Consider the following 11,472-nt stretch of genomic DNA (forward strand, 5'->3'; position numbering starts at 1 on the left):
GGTTTCTCCTCTAGTTGCCCAGGTGAAGTGATTAGGAGGAACTCAGGTCAACCAAAAGCCAGGTGTCCTTAAATAGATCTCCAGAAAGAGGGAAAGGGGTGCCACCTAAGGGAAAGCAAGCAAAATAATGAGGAGTGGGGCCGTGTGCTGGCTTGGAACATGGGCCTTGGGCTCGCATCGCTCCTCATTCAGGGGACTCAGGTAATGCTAGAGGTGTCCAAACAAAAGACCAAAGCAAAAATATAAGGAATCAATAAGCCAGAAGTGTTAGAATTAAACACAGCTAGAGAGTAGAATCTACCCCTGATGCCAGACTTACAGAATACAGCTTCAGCGTTTATTAACTGCACTAAGACAGGGGTATTCATGACTTACTGGAAAGAGCATTTTGGGGAAGGGGAATAAGATTTGAATGGCAGGTGAGGAGGGTAATCGTGATGTGTTTGTTAATGGTGGTAGTTGTTCCACTCCGTCAGGATTTCTAGGATATATAAACCATTGCCATTACTGTCACAATTCTGGAACATTTAGCTACAAGGCTGTAGGAGAAGCCACCCCTTCAGAGATATTGAATATGTTACAACCATGAGCAAAATGTGAGTCTTTAAAAGCATCTTGGGAACCCGAGTTGACATGAAGTCTTCGGCAGTAGATAGAGAAACTGAGAAGAGGATGGGCGTGATGGTGAGCACCCCAACTCTGATGGTCTTAAACATGCAGTCAAAACCTTGTGACAGTCTTCTCATTGACAGCCGTGCCTATGTCCTCTCCACTTGACTCTGGACTTACCACTGCTTTGACCATTAGGATTGGAAGAGGTGATGATTTATGATCTTCAGTGCTGGGTCACAAAGGTTCAGGATGATACCACGTGGTCTTGGATGCTGTTGCTGAGAGAACCTAGAAGTAGGAAGAGCCTCTCTATCCTGTATCACCACACCACAGAGACCAGGGCTGGGGTCCTCTGCATTGATGCCTCATGTGGTGCTTTGATCCAGGCGTCCCTCATAAACTTGGCTGTTCTGAATGCTAGGTCCCTAGCTGATGGCAGTTTGGAAATTAAAGCTTTTTGGAGGCAGTGTCTTGCTGGGGGAGGGCTTATGGGTGTTAAAACCAGCTTCCTCTTTCCAGTGTTGGGCACACTCTTCTGTTGCCATCGTCCACCTGAGATTGGCCAGGAGGTGATGTCCACCCTCTGCTCATGCCATCGTTTTCCCAGTCATTGTGGAGCTTCCCCTCGAGTCTACAAGCCACAATTAACCCTTTTCCCCCCACAAGCTGCTCTTGGTTGGGTGTTCTGTGCAGCACTGTGAACCTGACTGCAGCAGCCCAGATGACGTTTAGCGTCAACTGTCAACAATCTTGGTGAACCTTCTGGAACATCCAACCCAGCCACACCTTCAGGTGGCTACAATCCCAGACTGACGAGAAGGGCATACAATAAAAATTACCCATTCCAGCTATTCCTGATGCACAGAACTGTGATAAAACTAAATGGTTGTCATTTCACACCATGAATTTTGGAGGTGATTTTAGCCAGAGCACTCACTAATTTTCTCCCATTCGCAACTTGTTTGTGACATGTAAAATTGTTTGCTCAGCTGAGAGGCCAGCAGTCTCTACATGGCTTCCTGATTCTTACAAACGGAAACATTTCCATGCCTTGCCGTATTTCTCAGGGCTGGGTTTGTCCCCCAACATTGCTGCCTAACACAGAAGGGGTACAAATCCAGCTGAGTGCGGAGCAAGAAAAGACAAGTTCTGACTTGCAAAGTGCTCGCTCACATGAATGGTCTGTGCCAAGTAAGCAGAAACTTTATTTCCATATTGTTGCCGAAGCTTACGATGGCCCCTGGCACATAGGATGCCCAGAATTCAGCAAACATTGGTGGAGCTAATGATTATAAAAATTAATTCCTGGGCTGGAGAGATGGCTTAGCTGTTAAGGTGCTTGCCTGCAAATCCTCAAGACCCAGGTTCGATTCTCCAGATCCCACGTAAGCCAGATGCACACGGCAGTGCATGTGACTGGAGTTCATTTGCAATGGCTACAGGCCCTGGCACGCCCATTCTCACTCACTCTTTATCTCTCTGTGTCTCTAATAAATAAATAAATATTTAAAAATAAAAAAACTAAATGCATTCCTAGTTCTGTGTCTAGAATCTCTTGAAACCCCAATTTCTCTCAACAATTTCAACTTTGTAGCAAAAGTTCTCCCACCTTTCTGAAGTTATTTCAAGAACCAGGTGTCCTTGGTGTAGCCAACTCCTTCCTCTGTGACATTATTTTGAACTGGAACTATTGAGGTGAAAGAGATTCAGGGTTCATAGGATAAGGCTAGTTTGGTCTGGAACAGAGATAAACACTGCCTAATCCTAAAGCTGGGGATGGGCCTCCTTGGTGAAACTATATCTAAGTTTCTTGACAGAAACACAGGTCTGTAATCTGTAGACCCTGAGTGACGTTTTCACGCATCCTCTCTTTTCTGTTTTCTCAACACCTATGGCCTCTCTCTCTCTCTCTCTCTATTTTCCTTTTAGGAAGTATTTTCAACTCCAGTTTCTTCAGAATTCACTAACTTTCCAGCTTCCCTCATTCTCTAGACTGTAATATTTGCGGCTTGACTTTCTATTTCTTCTGAAGGCATTTCTCCACATCCTCTCTGGTCTCAGTCCTCCCACATCCTTGATGCTTTCCGCCACCCTCCACAGAGACTTGTGATCTCAGCGTTACACCCTCCCGGCCTTCATATGACACGATGACAGGTCAGCCCTTTTCCCAAGAGTATTCTTGGAACCTCTCAACAAGCACCTCTTCCTTCCCCTCTCCCATCCTCCAAGTCCCCACAGAGCCCCCGTGGACAGAACAATCATCTGAGACATTCACTCTTCACCCCGAGAGCTGGGCACGCTCGACCTTCACCAGCTGAGGAAGGAGAGGCCCACTGGGTGGGTGAAGTAAAATCAGGGAACAAGCAAGAAACAGGTGCTGCTGAGACGAAGCTTTATTTTTCTACATTGGTGGGGCACAGGCGAGAGACTCCTGAGGAGGAGAAGGCTCTGGGCCCGTGAGAACTACACAGGAGCCTCGGCAGAGAGCACAGCCATCCCACAGGGGCACTGCGTCTGCTGCAAGAGGCACAGGTGCCCGTGTCCAAGAGAGGGGGCAGCAGCTCGGGTTTTCCCTTGGCTCTGGGATTCGCGCCTCCTCTGCAACCTCTGGCCTCAGCATGGGGATTCGGGTCAGCAGCCCCCACAGCTGTGGCCACAGCCAGGACCCCCCGACTGCTGTCCACTGCCGCGGTCACAGGACCTGGAACGCTGGCGGTGGCATCTGTGGGACCTGCGGGGGCTGCGGGGCCTCAGGCAGCAGCCGCCCTGGGAGGAGCCGAGCCCGCCGCAGCCCCTGGAGCTGGGAGCGCAGCAGGAGGAGGCGGCGGGCACACACTGTGCTGGGCTCTTGGGAGGGCACTTGGGGGAGGGGCACTTGGGAGGGGGCTGGCACTGCTTCTGGTTCTGCTGGCAGGACATCCCGGCGGGAGTCGGCTGAGCCTGGGCAGAATGAAAAGTAAAATAACATAAAAATAAAAGAATGAAGTATGGGGCTGGAGAGATGGCTTAGCGGTTAAGTGCTTGCCTGTGAAGCCTAAGGACCCCAGTTCGAGGCTTGATTCCCCAGGACCCACGTTAGCCAGATGCACAAGAGGGTACACTCGTCTGGAGTTCGTTTCCAGTGTCTGGAAGCTCTGGAGTGCCCATTCTCTCTTTCTGTCTCTCTCTATCTGCATCTTTCTCTCTCTGTCACTTTCAAATAAATAAATAAAAATAAACAAAATTCCAAAAAAAGAATGAAGTTTGCATAGTGCAGGGTTTCAGGCCAGCATTTTTTTCCTGTTCTTTGGTTTCCTTGGAGATCCTTTCCCCCGGAAACTGAGCCAGTCCTTCAGCCAACGTCTGGAGAAGGGAGATGGAAACGGTTTTGCTATTAAGCTGTCTCTACGACCTGTCCTTGCTTCTCCTCCCACTTGGGACAGAAGGGCAAGGACCATCCTTCCGCATGGCCTCCTGCGCCCGTCCCCACTGCTGGCGCACAGATGCGGCGTGAGCCGCGCCCTCAGCGCGCAGGACGCGCCCCACCCCATGGCACCGCCACGTCTGTGTTGGGAGTATGAGGAGGTGAAAATCGGGGGAGCTCTGAGGAGGCAGCAAGTGCCTCTCTAAGCCCCAGAATTCCTTCATGGCTCAGGGTCCTTCTTCCCAATCCTTGGCTTCCCCCATCGCCATTCCTCATCCATGCTTCCTCCACCCTCTGGCCCCGTCTGTCCACCACCAGCTCCATCCTGTCTTCCTCTCCTTGCTGACACGCTGCCATGGATGCTCACACCTGCCAGCTCTGGTGGGCCCTCACCTGGTCGCGTGACGTCACTGGATGGCTGGTTATACGGTCACCGTGGACTGAGGATCCCAGGACTTCGGCCCTTTTATTCGGAGCTGGGTTTCGTGACGCACAGTGCAGGTATGCACCCTGGGATGGTGACCTCACCACACACTTCCAGAACACGTTTTCAGCATTTTCCTCCATGCATTTTGAGGAATGACAAAAGGGAAGCAGGAAGCCTTGATGACAGTCCCATTCATTACTGCTCAGCCCCTGTGGTGACCATTCCATTTTATTTATTCATTCTGCACACGTGTCCTGGGTCAAGATATTTCTTTTGGGGCTGGAGAGATGGCTGAGTGGTTAAGCACTCGCCTGTGAAGCCTAAGGACCCTGGTTCGAGGCTCGGTTCCCCAGGTCCCACGTTAGCCAGATGCACAAGGGGGCGCACGGGTCTGGAGTTCGTTTGCAGAGGCTGGAAGCCCTGGCGCGCCCATTCTCTCTCTCTCTCTCCCTCTATCTGTCTTTCTGTGTCTGTCGCTCTCAAATAAATAAATAAAAAAGAATAAAAAAAAATTAAAAAAAAGATATTTCTTTGGTGGGCACAGAGACAGATAGGACATATTTCTGCCCCCCTGTTAGTTCACAGCCGCTCAGAAGAGCTGATGAGGAACTGAACTATGAAGGCTGATACTGTGAGCTAAGTGGTATCGTGCATATATGTGCAAAGGGGGCGGATTTGGGGCTTGTCAACGTCACATTCACTTTTTTGAAGATTCTAGGGGGTGATGTGATCAGCCCCTCCCTTAAGGGTGCTGATTGATCTGAACTTTCTGACCGTGGAATGAGATGTGGTTAGGTAAGAGGTGGGTAGAAGCATGGAGCTGGGTGATGGTTTGAGAGGGATGGTCCTTCAGAGGAGCTCCTTGTATCTCGAATGTGGCATGAGGTGCCAGGTGGCGGCGGAGGAAAGCTGAGTGAGAGCTTGGTGAAGAAACAGATGATGTCCAACTGTGACCTGCATCTAAGGGGGTCAACAGAAATCACATAAAGGGGGTGACAGACGTCTATCTGCAGCTACCCGTTGCGTTTGTGAAGTAGAATCTAGTTCTTCATATTATGTTCACAGTGGAGATTTTGTTACATTTTACAATAGTTATGAGTTTGTTGGAGTCACATGCATTTCATTCACCGAATAACTATGCTCATATGGAAAATTCATGTTAACTGAATGTCAGGTTTTAGTTTAGATTTTTTTTTTTTGGTTTTGGTTTTCAAGGTAGGGTCAAACTCTAGCCCAGGCTGACCTGGAATTCACTATGTAGTCTCAGGGTGGCCTTGAACTCACAATGATCCTCCTACTTCTGCTTCCTGAGTCTGGGGATTAAAGGCGTGTGCCACCATGCCCAGCTTTTAGTGTAGTTTTAGTTATTATATCAGTGACCAATCATTGAATGCATACAATAGAGTATGTTGTAAAGTCCAAAGAAAAATTAGTCATAAATTTTAAAATGATACTCGTTACACTACATTTCCAAGGAAAATAAGCAAAACAATAAAGAAGATGTTGTTAAGTTTATAGTAATCATGAGTTTTAACTATGTTGTAATTATTTACTATTTATTTGTTTGTTTAGTTTGAGACAAGGTCTCACCCTATCTCAAGGTTTTCTGGAATTCACTATGTAGCCCAGGCTGCTCCCCAACCCAAGATGTTCCTTCTGCCTCAGCTTCTTGAGTGCTGGGATTGCAGGCAGCAACCATCACATTCAGCATATATTGAAGTTTTAAGCAATAATTATTTTGAACAGAGTACAGGAAAGCCTATAGGAGCAGGGACTTGTTTTCTGCACAAAACATTGCTCCTCCTTTCGCTGCTTTGCTTCCCTCTGCCTGCCATGCCACTTTGCACACCTAGGACACGACGAGTTCTTTCAGCATTAGGTAGAGTTCCAAATGCAGAACTGGTAAAAGGCTGAGAAAGGTGCGCATGTTTCTGGAACACAGTTTGACCTGAGGAGTGGGGGGGGGGGGGCGTGGGATAGCCACAGTGCTAGGCTAGAAGTAACAACTGCCCTTATATTACCAAAACATATCTCCTCTAACCTCCCTTGGTGATGCTGTATTGAAAAGAGGTCATTGCAAAGGAAGAATGTGAGCGTTTGTGAAATGCAAGACTAAGTGAGATGATAAGAGAGGAAAAAGAGGTCTCAAGAGAAGGTTGGGGAGGGGAAAACAGTGTAACAGAGTACATGTGACGGGGCAGAGGAAGGAAGGCTCTGCAGGGGCAGCAGAAGGGAGCAGGAGGTTTGGTGAGGGGAGGCCATGGAAGACTATCAATAGCAAAAGGTGTCTGAGAGCCTCATGGTGGTTCCCATTACATTGTGTAAGTATCTAAACAAATTAAAAATAAAGACTAGGGGGTATTTCCGAGGAGAAAAGAGAGCAATAAAATACCACAATAGCAACAACAAACCTCCTTAGGGAGACAGTGTCACACACAGCAGTGATGAAGTAATGAATGTCCCCAAGGGCAAAGGCAGCATGTCTGCAAAGACCATAGTCTGTCTGGAGCTCAGATCTGCAGGAGTAAACACTTGCACATTTCCATCATCTGTGGATTTTACAGGCCATTTAAAAGTCTAAATGTGGGTGTGATATTGTAAGTTTTCTTTTTGAGGTAAAGTCTTATATATCCCAAACTGGCCTCAAACTTCTCATGTAGCCAGAGATGACCTTCAGCTTCTGACCCCCTCACCCCCGCCTCCGCCTCTCAAGACTTGGGATTACAGGCGTGCTCCACCGCACTGTTTTGTGTGGGCGCAGAGCCTTGGCCACGCTGCCGAGTGAGCTACATCACCGGCCCCAATGTGGATCTTTACCAAGCAAGAATCAGAGTTACACTCATGGCACAGATTAGACAGGAGATAACTGGTGGGGTTGTTATGAGATACAAGTGGATTTCATTAAAAAAAAAAAAAAACAGCCTTATTTACTTATTTATTTATTTGAGAAAGAGAGAGAGAGAATGGGTGTGCCAGGGCCTCCAGCCACTGCAAATGAACTTGAGACTCATGTGCCACCTTGTGCATCTGGCTTACGTGGGTCCTGGGGAATCGAACCGAGGTCCTTTGGCTTTGCAGGCAATCTCCTTAACCCCTTAGCCATTTCTCCAGCCCACAAGTGGATTTCTTAGTGGCTTCCTCAAACTTGATCCTTAACTTCCCATGTGGATGTTGTCTTGCCAGTTGCTTCCTCTGTTAGCATCCTGAGAAGGTGAGTCACAATATCTACCTTGAAGCTGATGATCAGAGGCACAATTGATAGGAAGAGAAGACATCCTATGGTGACAAAAGACCGACTCATCAGCTGGTCCCTTTTCCTAGAGCTTGTGGGCGGTCTGAGAGGGAGAATACACGAGGATTCCCCCTTTGTGGTCCCAACACTCTATGATCCTGCAGAAAAATGGCAAAGACCGAACCCCATTGAGTTGATTAAGCCTCTGGAAGAGTTCACTGCCTGATTATGCCACCTGGATCTAACAGGAATGCACGATTCAGGTTTACATCCAGAAGTGCCTTTCAGCCAACATCACCAGTGACAAAAATCATCACTCTGCCAGGGACTTCATCTCAAACCCATGTGAAACCTGATGAGCCACATCCCTTCCCAGTTAAAGTCCTCCCCATCCATGCCCCCTTCTTTGTAGGAATGAAATTCAGTAAATCCATCTATAAGGAACCTGGACATGCTGGCTTGGTTTTTTACTCAAGAGTATTTTCCTCTGAGTTCTTCTCTGGGTCCTGTTATTCTAGCATATACGTAAAACACTGGTTTGTTTCTTCTGAAACATCTTATGGATTGACATTTTGGAGGCATGTATACTGTTCTAAACAGTGGAAAACAATAGAAGCCAAAGTGCCTTTCTGTCTAAAGACAGTAGCAGCTACAGTACACCTCTTGGGGAGGAAGGGGGACTCACTGGGCACTGGTGGACTTTTGCTGACTTATATGGTGGACTTATCCTGCCACCATCCCAGCCTATAGCAACAGCGCCTAGCATTTGGGGAGAATGCTAAGCAGTGAATCATCACCTGGGATTAAAGCTCTGTGGTCTTCTCATTCCTTATTCTTATGGAGGAGAGGACATAATCCCATCCTTCATACATGAGCATTCTAAGGAGCTCCAAAAGGCCACTCACAAGGGGCTGGAGAGGTGGCTCATTGGTTGAAAAGTTTGCCTGTGAAGCCTAAGGACCCAGGTTCAATTCTCCGGTACTCATGTATGCCAGATGCACAAAGTGGCTGGCGCGTGCATCTGGAGTTCAATAGCTAGAGGTCCTGGTTTGCCCATTCTCTCTATATATAGATCTCTCTCTCCCTCTAAAAGAAAATAAATAATAATTAAAGGCCACTTATAAAAATTACATAAGTTTAGGGGAGTCTCAAGAAAGAAAGGTGAGTGTTTAGGCTTTGACATTGCATCTCTTCTCTAAGTCTGCGAAGATGCCTGATGAGATGGGTTGTGGGGAGAGTGGGCAAGTCAGGGAAAATAGGCATCATGAGAGCAGCCAACATGCTTGCTACGTGACGGGAAATGTGGCTCAGCTGCATCCATCATGCCAGCGCTCAGGAGGATTGTCTGTGGGCACAGGGCACTGCAACAAGTGGCCAGGTTGGCCATTCAAGACAGCAAAGTTATCCGTGAAGGTCACATGTGTCCTTCAGGAGAGCCAAGGAAAATATCCACAAGAGGAAGGTGCTGGATAGCGAGACCAAATAACAGGGGGTGTTTTGCCTGCCCTTTTCCCTTACCTAGGAGGTGGAGGGGAAGGAAGCTCTTCCAGCTACGTCTGAGAAGCACTGGGCGGGGAGAGTTATGAGTGAAAGCTTATATTGAGTTAAATTAGTGTGTGTGTGTGTGTGTGTGTGTGTGTGTGTGTGTGTGTGTGTGAAATATCTTTCACTCATTGAAATGAGCGGTTCATTCTAGCATAGGAGAAGGCCCCACTTAGGATAAAGGAATAGTGTTTGGTGTTTGTGCCACACTGAGACCAGATGGTTCATCTTAATGCCAAGTGCATCCTGGGGTTTTCCTCCATATTCATAGTAAAAGATGAGTTATTAGGCTGGAGAGATGGCTTAGTGGTTAAGGTGCTTGCCTGCAAAGCCAAAGAACCCAGGTTTCATTCCCCAGGACACACGTAAAGCCAGATTCACAAGGTGGCACATGTGTCTGGAGTTCGTTTGCAGTGGCTGGAGGCTGTGGCATACCCCATTCTCTTTATCTCTTTCTCTCTCTCTCACAAATAAGTAGAAAAATCAAATATTAAAAGAAGATGAGTTCCACACTGCTTGGTGAGGGTGACGTTTTCCAAGCAGTAATCAGTGGAATTCACTCTGCGAATTTGGTGCGTGTCTGTTCTGTGTATGTTTGTTCCCAAGACTGAGCAGAGCTGTGTCCACTTCCACCCATGAAATGTTTGTACCGTCAGCACACTTCTTGCCCCATCACCTCTATTCGTGTAGACCACTTATGAGTGAACTTTTGCTAGTCTTGATCTGGGCTTCCTTACATTCTGGTCTTGAATTAGTGATACGTTTGGAAGACCTAAGGTGTGGAAGGATTCCCAGAGCGAGGTAGGCAGGGATGCAAAGTGTAGAAGGGGAATTCAGAAAATGAACTCTTGTGTTTTCACATTCTTATAATCTGGCTCTGAAACAGGGCTCTAGAAGCTTTTTAAGTGTGAAGAAAATGATACATTTAGGAGGATCACAGAAGGTGAGCCCACTGGTGGTGGCGGTGGGGAGGGAATCAGATTCCTTTCCTAAGTCTGTTGTTGTCACCTCAGCCCCCAAAGCTTGAGCCTGAAGCTCCAGAGAATGTCCTTGCCTCTGGAACTGTCCGTTCATCTAATGCTGTTCCCGTGAGTCCCGTGAAGCCCAGATCACCCACCGCCACTGAATGAGTGGCAGCAATGGGAGCCCCATCACTGACCACTGCCTTACAATGACAGTAGGACAGTTAGTCGCTAAGGGCAGTAGTCAGATCTTTGGGACCCAGCCCAAGTCAGGCAGCTTAGAGCTGGGAGCCATGGCAAGATGATTCGGAAAGAGAACTCAGAGCGGGATGAGGATGGTCATTTTGAAAGGCATTTAGGGAATGGCGTAGAGCTGGAGCTCTTGGTAAGTGTCTGGAATACTTGATGGCTCCATTAGCAGCCTACCTGGACAGAGTCAATTCAGCATTTACTCCCATACAGCACTTTTTCTTTTGAAATTCAACTACACTATTCAGATAATATACAGTTAAGTTAAGCAAGTATTTGAAAGAAAAATTGGCACCCAGAATAAGAGGTTTAGAAAGACTTTCTCTCCAGACAAGCAGGTCCGTATATCCGGGTGTCGTACATGTGTGTGGCCTGGGACAGGCTCCCAGCTCCATTTAGAGTCTCAGCCCCTAGAGACTGAGAGTCACAATGCTTCAGGCTCTAAGGCTATGGGGTTTCAGGGCTGACTCCTTCTCCGGACTTTCCTGTACCCTCCATCCTCTTCCCTTTTCCCTGTACTTCCCACCTTTATTTATAAGGCTGGTGAACGTTGAGACAGAGAAACTTTTATGGTTTCAGACAAGACCTATGTGGGAAATGTAAGTAGAGACTTATGATGAGGCTGTCTCTCCTGGGGGGACCTAGGGACTGGCATCTCAGGTGTGCTGTGGCTCTTGAGGAGAAGGTGGAGACTCTTACACAGCCTGGCATGTGGGGTTTGCTCCTGGCATGCTATCTTTGTTCCTCCCAGGGTGGAGGTGGCCCCTTTCTGCTGTCTATTTTAAACAGGGTGACAATAACCCACGGCCTTGGGGCCCGCTTGTTTTCTATGGGTAAGATGAAACTTTATCAAGGTACAGCCTGTTCTCAGGCTGTCCCTACTAAGAATCCCAGAATTTCCCAAGTCATAATAATTAGAGGTTTGGCAATTCCGGGGCTCAGTGTGTCTGTCCTTTCTTGTGAAATATCTGGATATACCCACTCCTTGACTTTGCTTAAAAGAGGTGGGGGGAGGCCAGTTGCTCATAGTGGGGCTGAAAGAACA

General features: G+C 47.7%; 1 protein-coding gene across 1 annotated transcript; it reads right to left on the reverse strand.

Moving 5' to 3' along the window:
- Positions 1-3,243: 3,243 nt before the first annotated feature.
- Positions 3,244-3,531, reverse strand: LOC101610268 (late cornified envelope protein 3D-like). Its single transcript, XM_004667174.2, has one exon. It carries the CDS (start codon positions 3,529-3,531, stop codon positions 3,244-3,246), a length of 288 nt encoding a protein of 95 aa, XP_004667231.2.
- Between the last annotated feature and the right edge of the window lie 7,941 nt (positions 3,532-11,472).

Source organism: Jaculus jaculus, chromosome 19 (assembly GCF_020740685.1).
Source record: "Jaculus jaculus isolate mJacJac1 chromosome 19, mJacJac1.mat.Y.cur, whole genome shotgun sequence".
In the NCBI taxonomy this organism is placed as follows: Eukaryota; Metazoa; Chordata; class Mammalia; order Rodentia; family Dipodidae; genus Jaculus; species Jaculus jaculus.

Coding starts and splice junctions, on each gene's coding strand:
- LOC101610268 (XM_004667174.2), bottom strand. CDS start 3,531: ATGTCCTGCCAGCAGAACCAGAAGCAGTGCCAGCCCCCTCCCAAGTGC.